This window comes from Prionailurus viverrinus, chromosome B1, assembly GCF_022837055.1.
Source record: "Prionailurus viverrinus isolate Anna chromosome B1, UM_Priviv_1.0, whole genome shotgun sequence".
NCBI lineage: Eukaryota > Metazoa > Chordata > Mammalia > Carnivora > Felidae > Prionailurus > Prionailurus viverrinus.
The window spans coordinates 138,527,996-138,552,110 of NC_062564.1; the positions used below are offsets into that span (position 1 = coordinate 138,527,996).

General features: G+C 42.8%; 2 protein-coding genes across 3 annotated transcripts in view; both read left to right on the forward strand.

Annotated features, from left to right (window-relative positions):
• Positions 1–1,189: 1,189 nt before the first annotated feature.
• On the forward strand, positions 1,190–4,973 carry LOC125164845 (translation initiation factor IF-2-like). The gene is made up of 2 exons (XM_047857599.1): positions 1,190–1,307; positions 4,252–4,973. Exons 1-2 carry the CDS (start codon positions 1,190–1,192, stop codon positions 4,971–4,973), a joined length of 840 nt encoding a protein of 279 aa, XP_047713555.1.
• The window catches only part of TMEM150C (transmembrane protein 150C), a 78,127-nt gene continuing 58,033 nt past the window's right edge, over positions 4,022–24,115 (forward strand). The window contains exon 1 of one of the 2 annotated variants that reach the window (XM_047856896.1): positions 4,022–4,240. The gene's annotated coding sequence lies outside the window, so the exon portion shown is untranslated. Of the gene's footprint in view, positions 4,241–4,364; positions 4,512–24,115 lie in introns of those variants that run through there. The other variant, XM_047856895.1, reaches the window with a different exon arrangement.

Below are 24,115 nucleotides of genomic sequence, written 5' to 3' on the forward strand. Positions count from 1 at the left end.
TTTTTTTGAGAGAGACAGAGACAGAATGCGAGTGGGTTAGGGGCAGAGAGAGAGGCAGACACAGAAGCAGAAGCAGGCTCCAGGCTCTGAGCTGTCAGCACAGAGCCCAATGCGGGGCTCCAACTCACAAACCATGAGATCATGACCTGAGCCGAAGTCGGACGCTCAACCGACTGAGCCACCCAGGCGCCCCGGAAGCTTTAAGGTATAAGGTGTGAGGTGGAATGCAATATATCTGAATGTACCACTGATATGTTGACCCAGCAGGACTCATGGTATAATCAGAAAACAGCCTTAGTCTCCTCCATCATGCTGTTCAAACCTGCTCTGTGGGGCTGCATGTTTCTCCTGCCCTTGGATGAATTAATGTGTAAGCCTTATGACTTTTGGGGTCACGCTCAAATAATAAAAAGCGTTTCTGATTTATTTTAGTCAAAAATACAGTCTTATATCAGTAATTAACATGTCTGGTACAGTGTCATAATAAAAAAACTCCACGCTTCAGTGGCAAAGCGGAGTAATAGTAGGTTTCTTCTGTGTTTCTCCCATCCTGGGTCTTCTCCCCTCCTTTTCTCTCATGAAGCTGCCTAATCCTCCAGGGTTAAAGCAGGGAAGAGAGAGAGCCAAGGAGGCAGAAAGGCCTTGGGGGGGGGGGGGGGGCTTTAACTGGCATAGCTTCTCCAGCAATGGCAGATGTTTCCAACTGATACTTTCTTTTGTGGGCAGTTTTATAGGTTTGTCAGAACCACTCTCACCATTACCATCCTGCAGAGGCATCTCTCAACACCCATTTCCTTGACACAAGCAAGTTCATTTTGCCTGTGACTGGTTGCCTCAGATTCTTCCTCTGGGCCCTGGCCATCTGGAGACAAACCTCTGGGTTCTTTCTGCCGAGATCTCTGCCTTTCTAGGCAATCCTCATGGGTAGGATCAAAGTCCCGCCCACACTGTCTGCCTCACTCTCTTAGACTTGTCTTCCTTGGGAGTAATGACTTCCCCTACCGTGGCCTCTACCCCGTGTTCAGATCCCTCTTGCCAACTCTGGCCCTTTAAGATTTCTCAAGCATTAGGCAGACACCAGCCCATGGCAGTTCCCCAAACTGCAGGGAACGCGTGTCCTAAGCTCTCCAAGAGGTCTGCCTGAAGTACCTCTCACCAGACTTAAGGTGAGAGAAGAGCTCCCTCCAACATGCCCCTGGGGGTACATAGGAGGGATCTCTTAGAATACCTTCAATTCCTCTACGGAAACCCTTCTCTGATCCAAGCACTCTCACCAGCGTCCACCTCAACCTTTTCACATTTTCCAGGTAAGTGAGACATTAAGGAAATACCCCTTTGCAAGTCCTACATAGCGGTCCTGCACCTGCTTGGAATGTGAGAGGGGTTGACAGATATTATCTGGGTCCTCTGTCAAAATGGAAATGAAATAATAGCTCCAATTTAACATCCTGTTACCAAATGTATTCTCATTCTCTAATTACCCCTGTAAAGTTTCTTTACTAGGTAGACGTTGGAAAAGATCAAATGCCATTTCAACAAACTTTGCATGATTCTATTGTTTCTCAGAGATTACTTGAATTATCGCTGGTTGGAGAAGGGTTGGCAATAACTTTGTTATACAGAGATGTTTATTCTAACACGATATATTGCAATTCAACCAGCAGCAAGGATCCCACCACCCTGGCAGCGTTATTTATAAATTGTGCTTCCAGTCCCTTTTTCCAACTGAATGAGGGAAGTGATTTGAATCATAAACAACAACAAATTGGCTTCCTAAGAGAGAGGAAATGAGCAAAATATAGAATTTCTTCATAATCCTAAATGTTTTGTTGTGGTTTCAGCCAGCTAACAAGTTCTTTTCTATCAGAAAAACCATCACCCCTACTCAGATAGATGGACACCTGTGCTGTTCACCTGTTTGGTCAGCAGATTTGCTGGAGCAGCATGGTGTCAAAATCATGGTGCTGTGGAGCGATTATGTCTCTGTGTATTGATCTCCATCCTACCCCCATGGAGTTTATAGTTGGCATCTATCACCAGACCTTAAGCCCTGTTTGTTCTGTACTTAAGCCCTTTCCTCAAAGCCTGAAGCATTTTGGAACACTGTCAACAAATCATTTAAGAATACAGGATGAATCTTTCTATACATTTTTTAAAAAGACAACCAGTTCTAGGAAAGTATTTCGATCTTACACCCATACATGATTTAAAACATCGAAGGTCATATTGAGTACACAGAGAACAAATTTTAATGGGTAGGATTCCAAAAGCAATAAAAGAAAGATAAAAGCATAGGTAAACTTATGTTTTGTTTGTCATCCGTTCCCTCGAAGCTTCACTAAAACTCTCATGACGTTAACAGATCTGCTTATAGCACCCAGCTCTCCTTCACGGCCAGTATTTTAACATAATATTTCAGCTGTCAATATCACTGTCAGGAATACAATTTATTTCATGCTTTGGGTTTATCTGGATGGACATTGTGGAGATGAAGGTGGCAGTGATTTAGTGCTGTTGACAAATGGCACTGAGCCTGCTATCCTCACAAATTCCAGTTAGTTTCTTAAGCAAAAGTGGGCCTGGCTTGAAGTGAAAATGAAAATGTTCAAATAAATTAAACATAGTGCAAGATTTCTCAATCTTTCCATGGAGGAAAGGAAAAGTGAGGATATTTTATAAATTGGGGACCCTTTTTCCAGGAAAGGCAGTGACTTTAGTCATGGGCAGGTCAGAATCACCCATGGCTCTTTGTAAAAATACCCATGCCTCTCCCCTCCCAGCCCTCCCCGCCTCCCCAGGTTCTGATGTGTGTATCTGAGGTGGAATCAAGCACTTGTCTTTTTTAAAGCCTTCACTGGTGATTCTGATGTGCAGACACTGTTGAGAGGGACCACCAATTGTTTGGATGGATCCAGAAGTTTTTTAAAAATGGACTGGAAGAAGGTCTGGCTAGAGGGTTCCTCCAGGTACTGTAGACAGAAATGTGTGGCATAGAGGGGATGGAGTGGGGAGGTTCTCACATCAGAGCTGGGGTTCATTCATGGATGGGACTCAGGCAATTCTTTTTTTAAATAATTATTTATTTGGGAGGGGGAGAGTGCAAGTGAGGGAGGGGTAGAGAGAGGGGGGCAGAGGATCCAAAGCGGGCTCTGACAGCAGTGAGCCGGATGTGGGGCTGGAACTCACCAACCGGGAGATCATGACTTGAGCTGAAGCCTGCCACTCAACCAACCGAGCCACCCAGGTGCCCCAGGACTCAGGCAACTCTTAACTATGAGGACTCACAGATCACTTTGAGAGTCTGATGAAAGATACAGCTACTCTCCTCAGAAAAATACACATAGGCTAACCCCAGAAAAAATGTAGCACATACTCTCAAGGGCTTCTAGATGAGACTTCAGTTTTTGTTTTTGCTGTTTTAACAAGATGGAGAGATAACACTCTCCTTAGTTAAGGTAAGGTCCCTGGCCTCAAGAAGCTCACAGTCCAACAGCCAAGAGAAAACAGTAACAATAAATCAATGTACACATAGGTAAGCAAGGATTGCAAGAGTTGCAAGGAATGTTGGAGAATTTGAACCGTGTGCTTTGAGAGGCAACAACAGATGAAAAGACGGGCGTGGTAAGGGGGGGTCCCCCCAAAAGAATGGCAGTCCTCCTAAGGCAGGTTGATAAAGGAGGTCCTATTGTGGGAGCTCCGCAAAGCTGCGTTTGGAATAGAAATTAACGGTGAGCGTGCGATAAAAATGGCATTGATCCACGCTTCTTCTGGAGGTCACTGACAGGGTACCACTGGTAGGTTGAAGTCTGAGGTGGGGAAACTATTAAAATGCCGATGAATACAGTTTTATAACAGACGCAGACGAGACACCGGGAAGAAGAGAGCAAGCTGGCGCTGGGAGGGAGGCCTTGGAGTCCACTGTTCCTTGCAAGGGTCAGAAGTTGGCCCGGTGTTTGTTCTTTACGCTGAAAGAAAACCGCGGGAGAGCGCAGAGTGGCGGAGAACTACATTCAGCCAGTGGATATGAAAATGAATTTTAGCTGCTTTGTGCAAAAACCCTAGGTGTGTAGACAGGAGGGAGCCAGCCAGAAGGTTGCAAGAGGTCAAGAATAAATAACCACCAGGCGGAGGATCCCAGATTCTGCCCTTCCTTTTGTTGGGTGAGGAGCGCCAGGCAAACGCGTCCACAAAGGCTTTGGAAAGAAGCGGTCCGGCCGTCCACACGCAGCTCCAGTCCCGGGTAACTATTAGGGGAGCCGAAGGGCGGCGGCAGCCAGAGGCGCGGGGGCGGGGGTGTGGGGGACTCCGCTCTCAGTGGGAAGCCTCGCGGCGGGGACCCCAGAATAAGTCGGGGGCGGGCCGCGGCGCAGCGGGCGGGCGGGGGCGGGCGGCCGAGCAGATCCCACCCCTTCCTGAAGGAAGCGCCCTCCTCGCCGCCGCTGCCGCCGCCGCTGCCTCCGCCGCAGGTCACGGCCCCGCGAGGCGACCGCGGCCCCGCCGCACCGGAGCAGGTAGGCGCGGCGCCCGCGGCGCCCCCTCCTCCGCCCGGGCCGCCGGGCAGCCAGTGGGGGCGTCGGGCCCGGCTCCGCGCTCAGCCCGGAGGCGGAGCCCGGGAGCGGCGGGCGCTGCAGCGGGGCTCGGGCGGCGGTGTCCTCCCGGCCGCGGGGGCCCTGCTCGGCTCGGGCCCCCTCCGGGAGCGCCCCGGGCGCGGAGCCGCCCGCCCGAGCCCCCGCGGGCGAGACGCGAGTGTCCGGCGGCGTCGCGTGGTCCCCGCCGGCTCTCCCCCGCGCGCGAGCGCGGAGCCGACGCGCCTCGGTCCCTGCCGCCGCCGCCGCAGTGCTGTCCGCCGAGCCCCTGCGCCGCCCGCCGGCTGCGGTTCCGTCCCGTCCTTTGACAGGTGTCCCCACCCGCCGCCCCCTTCGGAACCCCAGGCCTTTTGTTGTCGGGAGGACTCTGGTCAGAAGCGACCCTAAATTTGGCCCCCGGGTCTCTCTGCCATTCGCTGTTCACTTTACCGTTAGCCAAGTCAGGCTGGCTCGGGGAGCGAGGTAGCCGGGAAGAAGGCACTAACTTGCTTTGCCCTGTGCACCGCCCTCCACTCTAAATGCACAGTCTGGCTTTCCTCTCCGGGGTGCACACTTGGAAAGAAATGGGGTTTTCGGTTTCTTCGCGGAGGCAGCGGTGGGGCGGGGGGTGGTTACCGAGGCCGTTTGGTCATCCATTGCAATAAAAAAAGTGATTAGCTTTGGATTATGGAGAAAGACCTTATTTAGTGGTTTCCTCCTCCATAAATGAATCAAATCGAGAAGAAGAGTGTTTTTCCCATTTTAAATTACATATTCCCTTTTTCTCTACCCATCCCAGTTCTCTGTCCACTCTTCCCTCCAGAACACTTTATTATATCACAAACGCTCCACTGATTTTTTTGTCAGGTTTATTCCGGCCAGACCGTCTTTCATGGCTGAGCCAGGATTTTGACTGCAAATGGGAGAACATAGCCCAGTTGGGATGGAAGCCTCTCCTCGAGTGATCCCATTCCCTCTTACTTACTACATGCGAGGTCTTGTCTGAGAACCAAATATAATGATATGTTAAAAAAAAAAAAAGTATTGGATCCATTACAACATAACAAAGCCAAATGGTAATATTAGTTTCTGCTTCTTCATTTCTCTGCTCGAATCAAAGGCAAGTTTTTTATAGTGCAGGGCTGTAACTCCATTCTGGGCTGCAGTTCATCATAAAGATAGGCGAATGTGAATATATAAACTCCATGGTAGCAGTTAATAAGTTGACCTACTTAAAGTTTTCAAGGAAAAATTGTTAGGCTCATATATGTGATATTTGCAGATCAAAGAATTTTTGTCTTAGCGCTCATGCATTAAATCCGAAACTTTTTTTTCTATGTGTCCTAGAGACACCATGTTTCTAAGATTAGCTATAGCTGTCATCTCTTAACTAGAAATGTGAGTTTAATCTTCAAGGCATAAGCACAGGAATTTTAATGGTGTATCCTTTATTTATACATTATTTAATAAATGTTTTGCAAGCTCTCCAACTTGGAAGCTCAAAAACTGGACATGGTAAATAAAAGGATAAAGAAAATTTGCTACCATTAATAACTGGTTGGTAGATGTTATGACATTGAACAAACATATTAAAGGATTTGGAAAGTGCATGTTTATTACATCTGCCTTTAGCCATAGGCAATTTGTTTGGATTATTTAAACTGATGTTGGTGTCTTTATAGCAATTGTTTAACTTACGTATTTCTCATCAAATGCCTTTCACAGATTGCTTTGTGGAGGAGATAGTTTGCTCTGTGGAATAATTTTTTGTATGAACATAATAATGCCTAATGTTTAGTCTTTGTCCTAGAACGACCACAATCATGCTTACAATGACCTTGCAGGGTGGTTGTTGTTTTTTATACTCATTTTATCTGCTTTGTGATCACCAACAGGGACAGCACTTTGCTTTACACTCTTGTCTGCACCCCTGCTTTGTTTCCCCTGTGACCCAAGCACACCTCTGCAGTATAATGGCCAGATTAATAGGGCAGCCCGCAGTCATGAAAGAGGAAAAGCTAGCTGGCCCCTGCAATTTTAGCCATTTGCTTTCACTATAATCTGGCCACTAGGGATCATTTCAGTAACCAATTAAGCAAGACAGACACTGACAAGATAATGTATTACCTCTCAGTCTTCCCCTTCACCAGAAGGATCTATAGCACTCAGAATCCACACTCCAGTGGTAATTAGGTTCTGTGAGGCTCAAATAAGATATGTACTAAAGTTCTCAAAATGAGATACAAAGACCATTACCAAATCTGGGTCTAAATTCATGAAAAGTCTAGGAACAGACTCAGGTATGTAATACATATTTTCCTTATCCTAAGGGTAACAACAGAAGTGCATCCCTACTTATTGTAACTGCAGACTTTTCTTCCTGGATTGGACGGTGCTGTGTGTCTTTATGGTTTTTCATAAACTGCTCTAAGTACTTTCAAACTCGCTTATGAGTTAGTAGCACTTTAACAAGTCGTTGCTGTCACCAAACAGCATTTCCTGTCACGTTTGGATTTTAAAAGATAACTTGCAGCAATGGAAAGTCTTAATGCAAAGAGATTTTAGGCCCGTTGGAATGGTATTTTGAGATAATAACAGAATCTTCGGGCAGTAGCCTTCAAATTTAATCCCACAGTGGTTTAAGTCAAGCCACCTCTGCTGAGTAGGGCTTAGAACTCTTTTCCCAAATAAGAAATGAATAGTTTTCTTTAAGCATCTGTAAATGGTCTTTCTCTATATCAGTACTGTCCCATAAAACTTTCTGTAGTGATGGAAATGTTCCATAATTTGTCCAAGGTGCTAGCCACGAGCTACATGTGGCTATTGAGCACTTGAAATGTGTCTAGTGCTATTGAGGAACTCAATTTTAATTTTTATTTAACTTTATTTGAATAGCCACACGGGGCTAGTGGCTATCATACTGGATAGTCCAGCTCTGAATTCTCTTTACCTGTTTCCTGTAGAGATAACATTTGATGGTGATTATTCTTTAGAAGAAAGTGGAAATAAGCAGTGATAGAACCAGGAAATAAGATTTCACTCTGTCATCCTGTTATTACAAAAAACACTAGCATCTACTCTAAAGGATGTGTTTCCATTCCACTCTAAAAAAAAAAAAAGTTTCCCTTTTTAATTTACAGATATTTGGTAGCCACAAAAAAAGCATCACCCAGAGTTGTTTAGATGCTTGGCCCCATGTGTCTGTGTTCTTGAACTTGCTTAAATTTGCTCTCTTGCACATTATAGAATCACTTATTCTTAAAGTCAGTTTCTAGGGGTGCCTGGGTGGCTCAGTCTGTTGACTTTTGGTTTCTGCTCAGGTCATGATCCAGGGTCATGAAGTCCAGCCCCACATCGGGCTCTGCGCTGAGTGTGGAGCCATCTCTCTCTCTCCCCCCCTCTCCCTCTCTCCCCCCTCCCCCCCCCTTCCTCCCACTCCCCTCTCCCTTTCCTTCTCCCTCTGCCTCTGCCTCCTCTGCTGTGCATGCACTCTGGCTCTGGCTCTCTGGCTGTCTCTAAAATTAAAAAAAAAAAGTCAGTTTCTGCACTTTTAAATTTTTCCAGGGGAGGGACATTTGGAGAGAGGTAGGACGTAGACAGTGACGCACAACCATTCCCCCTTAAAATTCCCATAAATCTGATAAATGAGCACCCCTGCCTCAAGGAATGCCTAGAGCATCACTTAAGGATGCTTGAATACACTTAGGAAATGTTCCATATAATCCTTTGTTTTTTTGAGATTTACAATGCACAATAACATGGTGAAGCCTCTAAGATGAGATACATATACTCATTTAACTTTTTTATTACTAGTGTTTCCAAAAATTTTTCATATAACACTTACAGTATTTTTCAAATCATGTGTCATAAGTCATGAAATTGATTTAAAAGGTTAGAATCAGCATTTTTATTTTTTTTACTAAAAAAAAATTTTTTTTAATGTTTATTTATTTTTGAGACAGAGAGAGACAGAGCATGAACGGGGGAGGGGCAGAGAGAGAGGGAGACACAGAATTGGAAGCAGGCTCCAGGCTCTGAGCTGTCAGCACAGAGCCCGACGCGAGGCTTGAACTCACGGACCGCGAGATCATAACCTGAGCCGAAGTCGGGCACTCAACCGACTGAGCCACCCAGGCGCCCCTAGAATCAGCATTTTTAAAAAATGAAATGGAATATGTAGTAGTAGAATAGGAATTCTCACTATGCGTCCCTCTGAGTAGGAGCTTGATTAACGAAATTTTTGGTTCTCCCACATGTGGCAAATACAAGGCCACAAGGAGCATAGTGGTTAAAAGCACTACATTAACAGGACCCTTGGGTTCAAATCCTGACTCTGCACTGCCCAATCCATATATAGTAAGGACTATATAAGCAGGCCCAGTGTTTGTAGTATTAATATATAAGTGTGTGTATCCTAGATCATGATGTAAAATACTGCCTCTGAAACTAGGCTTGGGACCCACTTTTGGAAAACACTGATCTGAGACAAATGTGATCATCAATTTTAACAAGCAACATCACTGAGTACTTACAGGGCCCCATGCTGAATGCTTTACATGTATTATTTTGTTTCTCACAACAGTCCTTTGATATATATAAGCACTGCCACAATCCCACAGCACCTATATTCCAGGATGTCATAGAAGCAGAATCTGGACCCCAGGCAGTCTGGTAACAGAACCCATTTAGTTCAACCCCCTCACCTCCCGTATTGCAGTGTAACAGTGATACATAGACGGACATCTGCAGACCTGTGAGGCTCAAGCATTATACAGCATTGCACAAGTACAGAAATGAGCAGACCACAAGTGTTTTCTGTGGAAGACAAGTCCTAAATGGTGAGAGGTGGTCATTGCATTATGTGTAAACTAGGGGAGACCTCTCTGCTGCCAGTCCATGGCCTCTGAAAGCTAATGCCCTTGGTCAGGCAGCCTGGTGACCAAAGAAACACGAATGACCCTGAGACTGCCTACAAATTGTGCAGGCTTCCTTCCCTCCTAACCACTTGCTAACTTCTGCGTACTGGTTGTAGCAAATAGTCACAAATGGTCTAAATAGATATGTCCATCCCATAAATCCCCCACTTTTTGCTGCATTCTAAACTTTTCAGAATCACTTCTTGCCTGTAGGTGCTTCATGGTGTGTATATATATTTTATATATAATTGGCATATAACATTATATTGGTTGTGATGTGCAACATATTGATGAGATATTGGCATATATTGCACAATGACTAAGGAAGTCTAGTTAAAGTCCATCGCCACATATAGTTACAAATTTTCCTGTGGTGAGAACTTTTAAGATCCACCCTCTTGGCAACCTTCAAATACATACAAACAGTTTTATTAACTATAGTCACCATGCTATATGTTATATCCTGAGGATTTATATTTACTTATAACTAGAAGTTTGTACCTTTTGATTTAAATTTTAATATAATAAGTGGAAAACAATATTGTTTTAAGAATTTTATATAAAAGGAGATGTCTTAAAATTGGGTCTGGAAATCTTTTTTTTCTCCCCTAGTGTAATCTAGAAAGTAAAAGTAATTTCATTTTGGAAGTAGATTTCGGTTTTCCCTAAAGGTCAGACCAAATATAAGCGATCACATGCCTGTAGACTTTGTCAGGTAGAATAGGAGAGGCAACGGCTTGTCATTGTGGTTACTTTTCTTCTTTAAAAAGTACCGAATGTCCTTGAGACATTCAAATTTGTTCAAGGCTGCAGAGTCGTCCATCTCTGAAGACAGTGATACAGACTCTACCTGTGGAATACAAAGGAGTTCAGTCTTTGAAAAACCACTGAAGGTGTAACACTTTTAGGCAAGTGTAGACAAAGCTTAAGAAGTAATTGTGGGAGCGCCTGGGTGGCTCAGTTGGTTAAGCATCCAGCCTTGGCTCAGGTCATGATCTCACAGTTTGTGGGTTCGAGTCCCACGTTGGGCTCTGGGCTGACAGCTCAGAGCCTGGAGCCTGCTTCAGATTCTGTGTCTCCCTCTCTCTCTCCCCTTTCCCTGCTTGTGCTATCTCTCTCTCTTTCCCTCAAAAATAAATAAACATTAAAAAATTTTTTTTCAATTAAAAAAAAGAAGTAATTGTGATTAGCTGTGGCAGTAGAGGAAATTAGCCTGTAGTTTAAATGGTGTTATTTAATTCTGCAATAATTATAATGAATTATAATGGTTTTCAACTGAATGTAAACATAAATGTCTCCAGAAATAACATAGCCTTACATCAAACATTTCATTTATTAACAAAGTAGACTTCTTCCTGGGTTTTTTTTTTTACACTTATAATGGCTTAGCTGCCAAAGAAATATTTTAAGTGGTAATAATTGGAAGTTTTAAAGAATAAATTAAAATTATACATAGCCGAGGTCACCTGGCTGGTTCAGTCGTTAGAGCATGCAATGCTTGATCTCGGGGTTGTGACTTCAAGCCCTATGTTGGGGGTACAGAGTACTTTAACAAAAAGACAAAAACAAAACTGTACATAGTCAAAATGGACATTATATTATTTAAACGGGGCTGGTTACTAAGACAGTCTTTCAAATTAGTTTTCATTCTATTGATTCATGAGTGGAAGGTGTTAATTAAGAAATATTGATGTCATTGTACAGCATTTCAAATAGAAATATTATTTTTTACTGAAGTGTTTTGTAAATTAGAATTCTGTAATGAAATTGTCCTGGAATTTCTAGGGGAAATATATCTCCTGGAATTTCTAAATTCTACTTTTCACTAAAACTTAAATTATATTTATATAGAAACACTAGTAACTAAGATATACCTACATGCAGTAGCAGGAACATTCACTTATGGATGACAGTTTTTCTTTCTTGTGGTATTATGTTCCCACATATCTTAGACTTATGTCATTTTGAAAATTTCACCAGTCCTGTCAATGACAGCAGTGTTCACAAGAACAATATTTATCGCCCTGTAATTTTAGCAGCTAATAGAATTGTTCCTGAATGAGCAGATTATTTTTTCTATGACATTTTGATTGGTGTTTTTCCATTTTCATTTGCGCTTATATGTGGCATAAGAATTGACTTCTCTGAAAAGGGGAGGGTTGCCATTTGTATACCAAAATTTTGATTGTCTCTGTATGCGTGTGAAAATAAAGACAACAGTTTTCCATTAACTGATTTGGGGGAAGGGATACTGTTGTGATCAAATGGTGGCCACGTGATCATCTTTTAAGATCAGACCACTGAACCAAGTGAGCGTACAGTTACAGGGCCATAAATTTGGCAATTCGGAAATGGTGTTCTTTATTAGCTGTTGGTCACCATTTGTGAAATCCTTAGCGTGGCCCCTGGCCCAGAGTAACTTTTTTATTTTCACTGTTACGGCCTATGCATATTTTACACTAGTTCTTGGCATACTGTCTCTGTTAAGGCTGACTTAACAGGACTCTGATGTTGAACCTAGGCTGACTTCAGTTTCATGTATCTCCTGATTTCCTTGCTTGTGGCATGTGTACCTTGACTTTCCAGTTTAATCATTGTTTCTTTTGTGTAGGAATTATGTCACATAATCTTTTTGTATCCCACCCAGTTGTCTGAGGATGGAGGTTGGCAAACTATTTTGTAAATAAAGTTTTATTGGAACACAGCCGTGCCTGCTGGTTGCGTATTACCTGTGACTCTTTCTGTACTACCGCTACAGAGTCAAGCAGTTGAAACAGCCCATCTGGCCCATAAAGATGAAAATCTGTACTATGTGGCCCTTTATAGGAAAAACTTATCAACCCCTGTTCATATGATACTCTTCTTATGGGATCCGTGAAGAAAATGTGGAAAAAATGGCCTATCATATATAGTTAATTATACACAGTTAATTGCTTCCTGTAGGAGCAGATTTCACATGTGAATGACTAAATGAGTGACAAATACTTCTCTCTTCCTATTGCACTGTCCATTGCCTATGCAAGAAGGTGTCATCACCATAGGCTTAGGTATCATATAGACCTGGGTCGCTAGCTGTGTAACTTTGAATAAATTGCCTAATCCTTTTTAAGCTATTATAGGTACTATGGCACCACTGTTGGAAGATAGTCCTCTGAGCGTCCTGTGCATTTTGACAGGTCTTTACAAAGAGAGGCACGGACTGTGCTTTTGTCCTGGGTTGTCTTTTCAAGGATGTTTGTGTAATGAACAGTCTTGGATATAGAGGTAGTGTTGCCCTCAGAAGCAAGGGGCAGTCATACTTACATCTAGTATAATAGATTTGCGTTTCCTCAGGTCAGAGTTCCTCTCCAGGAATGCTGCTCACTGTGTGTGCAGGTATCACATGACCCTCTTTGTGGCACCTTGCAGGAATTGAGTTGGAGAACGGTACAAGAAAATGCAGGTACTCCAGCTACTGCTATTGCTGAGAGTCATAAAGTCCTTTGTCCCTGACCTGGGAGTCTTGGGTCTTATGCCAGCATCCATGAAATGTGGCAGATAACTTGCGCAAATAGCATAAAATCCCAGACCTTTCCAATTCTCAGACACCTATTCTGTGGGGTTATTATGAGACTTGAATAAGGTAGTGAATATTAGACACTTAACACAGTGCCTGGCAGATAGTAAGTGCCCAATAAATGTTAGCTGTTATTATCTAGCTGGTTAGTAACTCTGAGGTATGAAGTTGAGTCCCAGTTTTGTGTGGACAATTTATATCTTAAGATAGTGGTTTTTCAAAATGTAGGTCGACAGAACTGTGAAAACAGTGAAGTAGATTAATTTTTGTAATGAAACAGAAAATATAATACAATAGAATATATTAAAGAATATGCAAGTGCAAAATATAGTAAGGATAAATATTGATTTGTAAAACCTTTAGTTTCAGTTATATGTGTGTGTGTGTGTGTGTGTGTGTGTGTGTGTGTGTGTGTGTATTTTGGGCTGTGATATAAAATATTTTTGTTTACTGTCAGTCGTGGTCAAAGAAGTTGGAAAGCCACTGCTGCCCTCATACATATATGGAACTATACAGAAAAACTTTTGTTCATGAGAGCATAGAATTCCTGTCTTAGTTCTCATTCTGGAAAAGGGGCATAAAAGGCTACTCTCCCTCATGTAGGTGTGACTGCTGAGAAGGAATGACCTGAAATTCAGTTTGTTTACCGTCTGCAAACCATGTGGTTCATTTTGCCCATGATAGCAGAAAATGAACATAGCCACAGGTTATTTTCAGAAGGAAGGGTTTTTTTGTGGTTATGTTAGCATTATCCAGTAGAACTTTCTATGTTAATGAAAATGTTCTGTTTCTGCACTGTGCATTACAGTAGCCACTATCTGTTGAGCACTGAAATGTGCAACTAAGGAACTGAATTTTTAACTAAAAATTAAAAAAAAATTTTTAAGTGTAAAAAAATTTTATTTCTGAGAGAGTGAGAACAAGACCATGAGTGGGGGAGGGGCAGAGAGAGAGGGAGACAGAGAGAATCCCAAGCAGTCCCCATGCTGTCAGCCTGGGGGACAGCCTGATGCGGGGCTCGAACTCATGAACTGTGAGATCATGACCTGAGCTGAAATCAAGAGTCAGATGCTTAACCAACTGAGCCACCCAGGCACCCCAACTAAAAATTTTAATTAGGATTAATTTAACTTTAAATAGCCATGTGAGGCTGTTGGACAACACAGTTTTATTTAGACAACACAAAGTTGTGGTTTCCTCCAGTACAATTAACCATGTGGTTTGGCTTCTGATACCGTCCTAGGGTACAGCACCGTTCCACTGGGTTGTTCAAACAACCATTGACCCTTGCCCATGGCTGGCTTGGGCAATCATTTGGGTGAAGAAGTGCTTGAGGAGTTGCTACCTTGGACAGCGCCACACACCAGGAGAAAATGTCAAGGAGCTGTAGGTAGAGATTCTCAACCCTGGCTGTGCAGTAGAATCATCTGAAGAGCTGTAAAAATTCAGGCTGCATTTCAGACCAAATCAGACATTTTTAAAAAGTTCCCTGGGTGCTCTTTCATTCCGTCTGCTGGGCAGCCTGTGCACTTCAGTGCTCCATCACGCTATCACAGGCTTGCCTGTGGTCATATGGGCAGGGATATGGGCACACGAAAGACAGTGGACCCCTCCCTTATCTTAAACAGAAAGGCTCCGACTTACCTTTGCTGTTGATTGCTGAGCTGTTTCCCACCCGGTTGCCCTTGCAACAGAGGTCCCCTTACTCAGTGGGGCCAAAGTGCAGATTTGTGCATGACAGAATTGAGCTTCAAAGAAAGAAAAATATAGGCTCTTATTGACCAATTCACATGTCCAATGCTTTCCATTTATATATCCAGCAAACATTTATAGAGGCCCTACTGTATGTTTGAGGTAAAGTGTGCTTCTCAGTCTCATGGGGGAGACCAACATGTAAACAGTTATCCTACAGCAGGGTAAGCATAATATAGAGAGAAGAATCACTATGTGCCTTGAGAGCACCCAGGAGCACCCAGGGTGACAGAGATAGTGACACCCAAACTGAGTCTTATGGATAAAAAGGAGTAGTCACATGAAGAAGGGGGAAAATGAACAAAAGAGCAGATACAGCCTGGGAGGAGGCCCTGGCTTAAATTTTCTGTTCCTCTAAAGGATGCCTGTTGGTTAAGTGTCCAACTGCAGCTCAGGTCATGATCTCACAGTCAGTGAGACATGGGGGTTCAAGCCCCATGTCAGGCTCTGTACTGACAGCTCAGAGCCTGGAGCCTGCTTCGGATTCTGTGTCTCCCTCTCTCTCTGCCCCTCTGCCACTCATGCTCTGTCTCTCTATCAAAAATAAATAAATGTTTTTTTTAAGTAAAAAAAAATTTTCTGTCTCTCTAAGATTGAACTCCATAAGATACCTTCCTCATAGAGAAGACCCTCCCTGCAGTTTTGCAAACCTCACGGGATATCCTTATCCTAACTGGGCTTTATCATTTATTCATTCACTCACTCATTTATTCATTCATTCAACAAGTATGGCGTATTGAGGTGTTACTGTGTGCAGGCATCATCTAGGTGCTGGTGATAGAACAGTGAACAAAACAGCATCTCTGCCCTCAGGGAGCTTTATTGTCTATTGGAGAAGACCAACCAGAAATAGATAAATAAGGAAATAGTATAGTGTGTGACAAATGTGTTATGGAGAAAAAGAAAGAGTTTGGAAATACCCAAGAAAGTGCTCTGAGAACTAGAAGTCTCGTAGCATGCTCTCTCTCTACAAACTTACTAGCATTTCTTACCTCTTTTTTGAAACTAGACCTGGATCCTGCAATCATTTTCTTTTATTCAAGCCTGGCCATCCACCTGTGTCCATAGCCCCATGACCTCCTACCTCTTCCACCACCTAACTGTGTCAACAAGACCTTTCACACCCACCTCCCCTACATATCACATCTTGTGTTTTCACTCCCTTTTAATGTTTTCTGGTCCTCTGTTCGTTCCTCCCATTCTTTTCCTCTGCCCCAAGAGAATCCATGTCTAATAATGACCTTGACCTTTTGGCTGACTGCTCTCTCACTCTTCCATATGGGCCACTGCATGAAAAGGTGTGTCATGCAAACATGGTAGACCACCTTCCACCCCTTCTCAGCACTCCTATCCATCCAGTTCCTAGTCACTTCATTCATTCCTTGAGGAACTGAGGACCAGGCTCCACGTCTCCTCTGCCTCCCTGGCTCCCCAACTCTTGTCATAACCCTTGACAATGATACCATGATGGAACATCTGACCATAAATCTGGCTTCAAAATCCCAGGACCATTTTAATAAGTTCACCTCCAGCTAAACCATAGCTGCTCACTCCCAACCCTCCACACAAATTCTTGTTCAAAATACTTTTCACATCAGAAATCTTTTTTTTTAATGTTTATTTAATTACAGAGAGAGCACAAGTGGAGGAGGGGCAGAGAGAGAGGAAGGAGAAAATCTCAAGCAGGCTCCATGCTGTCAGTGCAGAGCCCGATGTGGGGCTTGAACCCATGAACGCTGAGATCATGACCTGAGCCAAAATCAAGAGTTGGAGGCTTAACTGACTGAGCCACCCAGGCGCCCCCTCAGAAATCTCAACCTCAGTGTCCCATTCTGTCTGAACATCACTATACATCCTTCTAGCTGTTCCATACCCTACTCCCTCCACCTCTTTAACATCACTGAGGCATCCAGTCTCTTGACTTCCTTCAGCTGCCCTAACTCTTCCTTATAAATGCAAATAGAGTCATATCTGTCTTCATGTCCTTTCCTCAGAGGATGTGGTATCCTGTTTTCTGCATGTTTAAGGCCACCACATTACCTGAATCCTGAGTACCATCTCCTCATGCTTCCTTCAAGACCTTTGCTCTGTATTCCTCTTTTCTGTGGTCTTTTATCTCTTCCCTTTACCGTCTCCTCCTGTTAGCGAAGCATTCGCAGGTTACTTCCATAAAAATAATTCTCTTATGTTTAGTACATTAAGATCTCTACAAGAACATCTCTACAAGAACACTATACAGTCTTGTGAAATATTGTTGGAGGTATATAAATGTATTTCTCACACGGAAAAATGATCACAAAAATAAGTTTAAAAAATATTAAGACAGGGGCGCCTGGGTGGCTCAGTCGGTTGAGTGTCTGACTTTGGCTTGGGTCATGATCTCACCGTTCGTGAGTTTGAGCCCTGCGTCGGGCTCTGTGCGGACAGCTCAGAGCCTGGAGCCTGCTTCAGATTCTGTGTCGCCCTCTCTGTGCCCCTCCCCAGCTTGCGCTCTGTGTCTGTCTCTCTCTCTCTCTCTTGAAAATAAATAAAACATTTTTTAAAAATATTAAGACAGATTTATTGATTTTGTTTTAAATTTTTTTTATTTTTGTAGTAAAATACTCATAATATAAGATTACAGGGGCACCTGGGTGGCTCAGTTGGTTGAGCACCCAACTATTGATTTCGGCTTAGGTCATTATCTCACGGTTTGAGACTGAGCCCTGTGTTGCATTCTGTGCTGACAGCCCGGAACCTGCTTGGGATTCTCTCTCTCCCTCTCCCCTACTCTCTCTCTTTCTCTCTCAAAATATCATATAATATAATATAATATAATATAATATAATATAACATAATGTGTATAATATAACATATAAATAAAATTACTATTTTAACCAATTTTAAGTATACAGTCAGTGGTGTTAACTGTATTCACATTGTTTCACACTCAATCTCCAAAGTTCTTTTTTTTTTTTTTTTTTTTTTTTAGACCAGGAAGGTGGTATATATTTAAATCATGAACAGGATGCATTAGCTATGGATTCTAAAAACAACCTAATGAAGTGGGAACTCTTAATCCCATTTAACAGATGACTACACAGAGTTTTAGCAAATGTAAGAAATTTTCCAAAATTTGCAGAGAGCTAGTAAACGATAGTGCCAAGATTCAACCCTATTTTCTTTTTTGTTTGTTTTGTTTTTTGTTTTTTTTAATATATGAAATTTATTGTCAAATTGGTTTCCATACAACACCCAGTGCTCATCCCAAAAGATGCCCTCTTCAATACCCATCATCTCCCCTCCCCACCCTCCCACTCCCCATCAACCCTCAGTTTGTTCTCAGTTTTTAAGAGTCTCTTATGCTTTGGCTCTCTTCCACTCTAACCTCTTTTTTTTTTTTCTTCCCCTCCCCCATGGGTTTCTGTTAAGTTTCTCAGGATCCACCTGAGAGTGAAAACATATGGTATCTGTCTTTCTCTGTATGGCTTATTTCACTTATTAGCATCACACTCTCCAGTTCCATCCACGTTGCTACAAAAGGCCATATTTCATTCTTTCTCATTGCCACATAGTACTCCATTGTGTATATAAACCACAATTTCTTTATCCATTCATCAGTTGATGGACATTTAGGCTCTTTCCACAATTTGGCTATTGTTGAGAGTGCTGCTATAAACATTGGGGTACAAGTGCCCCTATGCATCAGTACTCCTGTATCTCTTGGGTAAATTCCTAGCAGTGCTACTGCTGGGTCATAGGGTAGGTCTATTTTTAATTTTCTGAGGAACCTCCACACTGTTTTCCAGAGTGGCTGCACCAATTTGCATTCCCACCAACAGTGCAAGAGGGTTTCCGTTTCTCCACATCCTCTCCAGCATCTATAGTCTCCTGATTTGTTCATTTTGGCCACTCTGACTGGCGTGAGGTGATATCTGAGTGTGGTTTTGATTTGTATTTCCCTGATGAGGAGCAATGTTGAGCATCTTTTCATGTGCCTGTTAGCCATCTGGATGTCTTCTTTAGAGAAGCGTCTATTCATGTTTTCTGCCCATTTCTTCACTGGATTATTTGTTTTTCAGGTGTGGAGTTTGGTGAGCTCTTTATAGATTTTGGATACTAGCCCTCCAAAGTTCTTTTTATCTTGCAAAATTGAAACTCTGTACCCATCAAACAACTTCCTCCTTCCTCTTCCTTCCTCACTCCCTGGCATCCACCATTATGCTTTCTCTGCAAATTTGTCTAGTCTAGGTACCTCATATAAGTAGAATCATGCAGTATTTATCTTTTTATGAGTGACTTATTTCATGTAGCATGATGTCCTGAAGGTTTCTCCATGTTGGGTGCATTAGAATTCCCTTTTTAAGGTTCAATAGTATTACATTGTATGTATATGCCACACTTTTAAATGATTCCATTTTTGAAATTAGTAGTAGTATAAACGCACATTATATATTGCATATATATATATATATATATATATATAGCGCCTGGGTGGCTCAGTCAGTTGAGTGTCTGACTTCGGCTCAGGTCATGATCTCGCAGTCTGTGGGTTTGGGCCCCGCGTCGGGCTCTGTGCTGACAACTCAGAGCCTAAAGCCTGCTCCAGATTCTGTGTCTCCCTCTCTCTCTGCTTCTCCCCTGCTCACGCTCTGTCTCTCTCTCAAAATAATAAACATTAAATATCAATATAATAAATCAATATTATATCAATAAATATTAATAATATCAATAAATATCAATATAATAAACATTATATATCAAAGTTTTTTGGTGCAGAAAGATGACTTTATTAAAGAATGAGGACAGGACCCAAGGGCAGAAAGAGCTGCACTGGGGTTGGGAAGAGTGACTGTATCAAAATGTTAATAGTGGTTAACTCTAAATCCTGGAAGTTTGAATACTTTTCATCTTTTTCTTGATCTGTACCTTCTAAAGTATTTATAATGAGCCAAGGAGACAGACCTTCATCAGCTACAGTGGAGTCACCCCCATGATGGGTACCTGCCCTGCCCCCCTGCCCCAGCTCATCTTCCATCACTCCGATCTGAGCACCACAAACCCCTGCTTCCTGCATACACAGTGGTCGGATGCCTGGGAGCCCCTGCCCATGCCACTCACTGCAGCTGCATAGGAGACTTCCACATCTCTGAAGACTCAGCCCAGGATCATTTCCTCCTTGCTTGCCTACCCCCTGCCCTCAGTGCTGGGTCACTTTCCCCCTTTGGAGCTCCCTAATTCCCCATACCAATCTCTGGTGCTGTGGTTCTTTCCTGATTAACTATGAGCTGCTTAGGGGCCGGGACTCTGCATTTATCTGTGTATGCTCAGCAGTGAGCCTGGCAAACAAGCTGAGCAGCTTAGGGGGCTACTGGTCATTCAGAGGGGCTGGAACACGGGATGCTCAGAAATGAGGTTGGAAAAGTAGATGAAAGACTGGCCCTTTCTCCAGTACACACTGCTGCCCCTTGGATAAACAATGTAAAGATTTAAAAATACTTTACATTTTCCTAAAAATAAATTTGATTTTAATATCATTGTAAAAGACTACATTTTTATCTTAATGATACTGGTGAACTCTGGCCCCTGTCCTTGGTCACATCGATCATGCCCGATCTCCTATAGTGTTGGGGTTATAAACGTGTATTTGGTAAATACCTGTTAGCCTCCTTGATAACCCTCCTAGCTCCCTATGATCAAACCTCTGTTCCTTACATTCAGCTACTTTGACGGGCTGGAACAGGAGTTATTTGGGGGCATGGGAGGCCTTTATCCTCATCCCCCACGTTATATAATAGTGACTCGCTGCCTACACTACATGTGTGACTGATCCCGATCAGGACCCTTAGGAGACATGAAGAAGTAAAAAGATGTACACCTGGCATGGCTTTGAGCACCCTGGTGAGTAGAGACAGCGAATGAATGCTTGCTACCCTTGATCTTGCCGGCTACACTGGACTGGCAGCTAACATCGTATTGTAAGCAGCAGCTGTTCACACTAAGAAACCTTAATGGGCCACACAAATTTGGTAAAACACATTTCACAGGCTGGTAAAGTTAAGTAGTTTTGGATAGCTCTCTTACATATACAAGGGGGATTGTAGGCCTCTGTTAGGGGGCATGAAAGGGGCAGAAGGAAAGTGAACAATAGTTATAATTACTGGGGAACTTAATCAGTTGGGGCCACCTTCAGCTTCTCAACCCATAAGGATTTATATTGGATTTTCTTAAGGAAAATGGCCCAATGTGAGTGATTCACCCAAAGCATCTAAAATAATTTTAGCAAAAATTATTAATGATAGGACATTTAGTGTTTGAAACGATACATGTTTCAGCTGTTGAACCAATATGTGGTTCACTGGCCTGTGCTGTTTGCATCAGAATCACAATAGGGTCCTTTCGTGTTTCCATCTCATCCAAATCAGGCTCTTTTAGAGAAGCTTGGCCAGACTAGATAGCCCTGGTTATGATATTGTTGTATTGTTTTCTTTTCTTTTTGCCCAGTAGGCAACTAAAGGAAGTAACATGACTCAGATGAAGCGTTAGACTTGGAGATGTTAATGGCAGCCTTTAAGTCCAAGCCTAACTGCCCTCTATACCAGCTGCGTGCTTGAATAGGTTATTTAATGTATGGAAACTTAGAGTTTCTGTTGTTCATCAGTAAAATGTGGATTTATTTGTCTGCCTTGCCAAATAGACTGTAAGGTTCTTCACAGTAGGGGTTGTGGCTCATACATCTTTAGCAAACCAGTACAGGTACTTACCTGCTAAGGTAAGAATTCTGCAAATATTTGTCAAGCAAATCAGATTCATCTTACTTACTTCATAGGTTGTTTTGAAGAGCAGGTGGGATGAACAGCAATTTAGTGTAGTGTTGACAGCACAGGCTCTGGAGCTAGTCCCCTGCGTCCCCATCCTGGCTCCAGCATTCCCAGGAACATGACGTTGGGCAGGTTACTGTCCTCTGTACATCTGTGATGGTACCTGCCTCCTACAGTTGTGCCTGGCAAGCACTGAGCAAATGCTCCATACATACCAGCTATTGATATGACATGTGAAAGGCTTTTCAAATTGCTGTTCATATGAAGGTGATATTTATTCAATGAGGTCTTGCCATGTATTGGACGCTCTGAAATACTTTCAGTAGTGTGTCTTTCCCTATCTTATCTAGTGGTGATTCCATTACGTTCACATTTTCTTTTTTTTTTTTAACATTTATTTATTTTTGAGAGAGAGAGAGAGAGAGAGAGAGAGAGAGAAAGCACGCGAGAAGGGTAGAGGCAGAGAGAGAGGGAGACACAGAATCCGAAGCAGGCTCCAGGCTCTGAGCTGTCAGCACAGAGCCCAGCGTGGAGCCTGAACTCACGAACCACGAGATCATGACCTGAGCCGAAATAGGACGCTTAACCGACTGAGCCACCCAGACACCCCTATTTCACATTTTCTATATCCCAAGTAGGGTGTCTTTCATGTGGACCCTTCTTTTTTTTAATTCATTTATTTATTTGGAGAGAAAGAGTGTGCATGAGTGGGGGAAAGGGGCAGAGGGAGAGAGAATCTTAGGCCGGCTCCATGCTCAGTGCAAAGCCCGACATGGGGGCTCAAACGTAGGAACCATGAGATCATGACCTGAGTCAAAACCATGAGTCGGAAGCTTAACCGACTGAGCCACCCAGGCAACCCTCACGTGGACCCTTTTAATGACACCCATGATCACCCTGATATAAAATATAAGGTTCAAAGAAAGGCTGCCTTGAGCTAGAACTGCTGTTTGCTCTCTTTTTCCATTGTCTGTTATACAGAAATAACTGTGGCCAAATCCCAGGCACTACACATTTTAAAAATTATGTTAAATAACAATGATTTCATATGTGAAAACACTGCAGTACTTTCCACACTGGTTTCCCTGCTTCCTTGAGTCTCTTGTGCACAGTGCTGTCTGCTCATCTTCCCAGCATTTCATTTTCATAATGGTCTCACCCACCCAGGAACCTTCCTGAGAAAGTATCTTATTTATAGGACCAAACCCAAGTACTCATGTTGACATTCAAGGCCATGCATAATCGGAACTCATGCTATCTATCCATGGTTTTATCTGTTGTTTTTCTTCCCATTCCTCTCTACTATAGACTTTTTCTGCCCACTTCCCTGAACACAGTCTTGACTTCTTACTTTTCATTTTCCTGGTTCTCACTGCAAAATGCCCTGACTGACCCGTTCTATTAAGGCCTACCTGCTTTTTCAATCCTACCTCTTGTTTTTTATTTATTTTTATTTTTTTTATTTTGAGAAAGAGTGAGCATAAGCAGGGGAGGGGTAGAGAGAGGGAGAGAGAGAATCCCAAGCAGGCTCCATGCTGTCAGTGCAGAACCCAACACGGGGCCTGGATCTCAAGAACTATGAAATCATGACCTGAGCCGAAGTCAAGAGTCAGGCACTTAACTGACTGAGCCACCCAGGTGCCCCAATCCTACCTCTTCTTGAACATTGATCGGCTTCTTCCTATATTTTTGCATTTGCTTATATTTAATTTAGAGCTTTATTAGGTGCTGTTTAAAAATTCTCATTGATGACTCAGATTATTAACTTAATAATATTATAAGGTTACCAGTTAAGCATTGAGGAAAATTGTACTTGTTTTATATGCATAAGTAAAAAAAAATAATGAATTAACATTCTCCTTTTGGCAGCTATAACTCCACCCCATTGCACACAAATAAAGCCCTGGAGCCCAGACCATATGCAGTAAAACAAAATAATATTGTAGAGCAAGCAGGGCTACTATTGCTATTATGGGACTCATAAGTCACTACTTCCTGACTTTTATAATACATGAGACTATGGCTGCTTCAGTATATCAACATTTCTTCTCTATTAAGCCATGGATAGAGTATAGAATTAAGAGCCAGAACCCTGAAATCATTTAAGTACATAGTGGGAATCCAGTAAATGTTGTGAACATGTTAGTCCGTGGTTTATTTTTGGGTCCTCACTGATGGAGTCTGATTTATATGTGTCCGTTCACTTCTCTGTACTAATATAGTACATCTTCCACAATACCGATATTTTATTAAACTGAAGATACAATGAAATAAAATTGTATTGCTAGAGGAGCGCCTGGGTGACTCAGCCGGTTAAGCATCTCACTCTTGATTTCGGCTCAAGTCATGATCTCACGGTTTGTGACTTTGAGCCCCTAAGTAGGGCTCTGCCGTGACAGTGCAGAGGCTGCTTGGGATTCTCTCTCTGCCCCCCACTGTGCGTGCACATGCTCTCTCTCTCCCCCTCTCAAAATAAATAAACATCAAAAAAATTTTATTGCTAGAGTACATATATATTCCATGAAT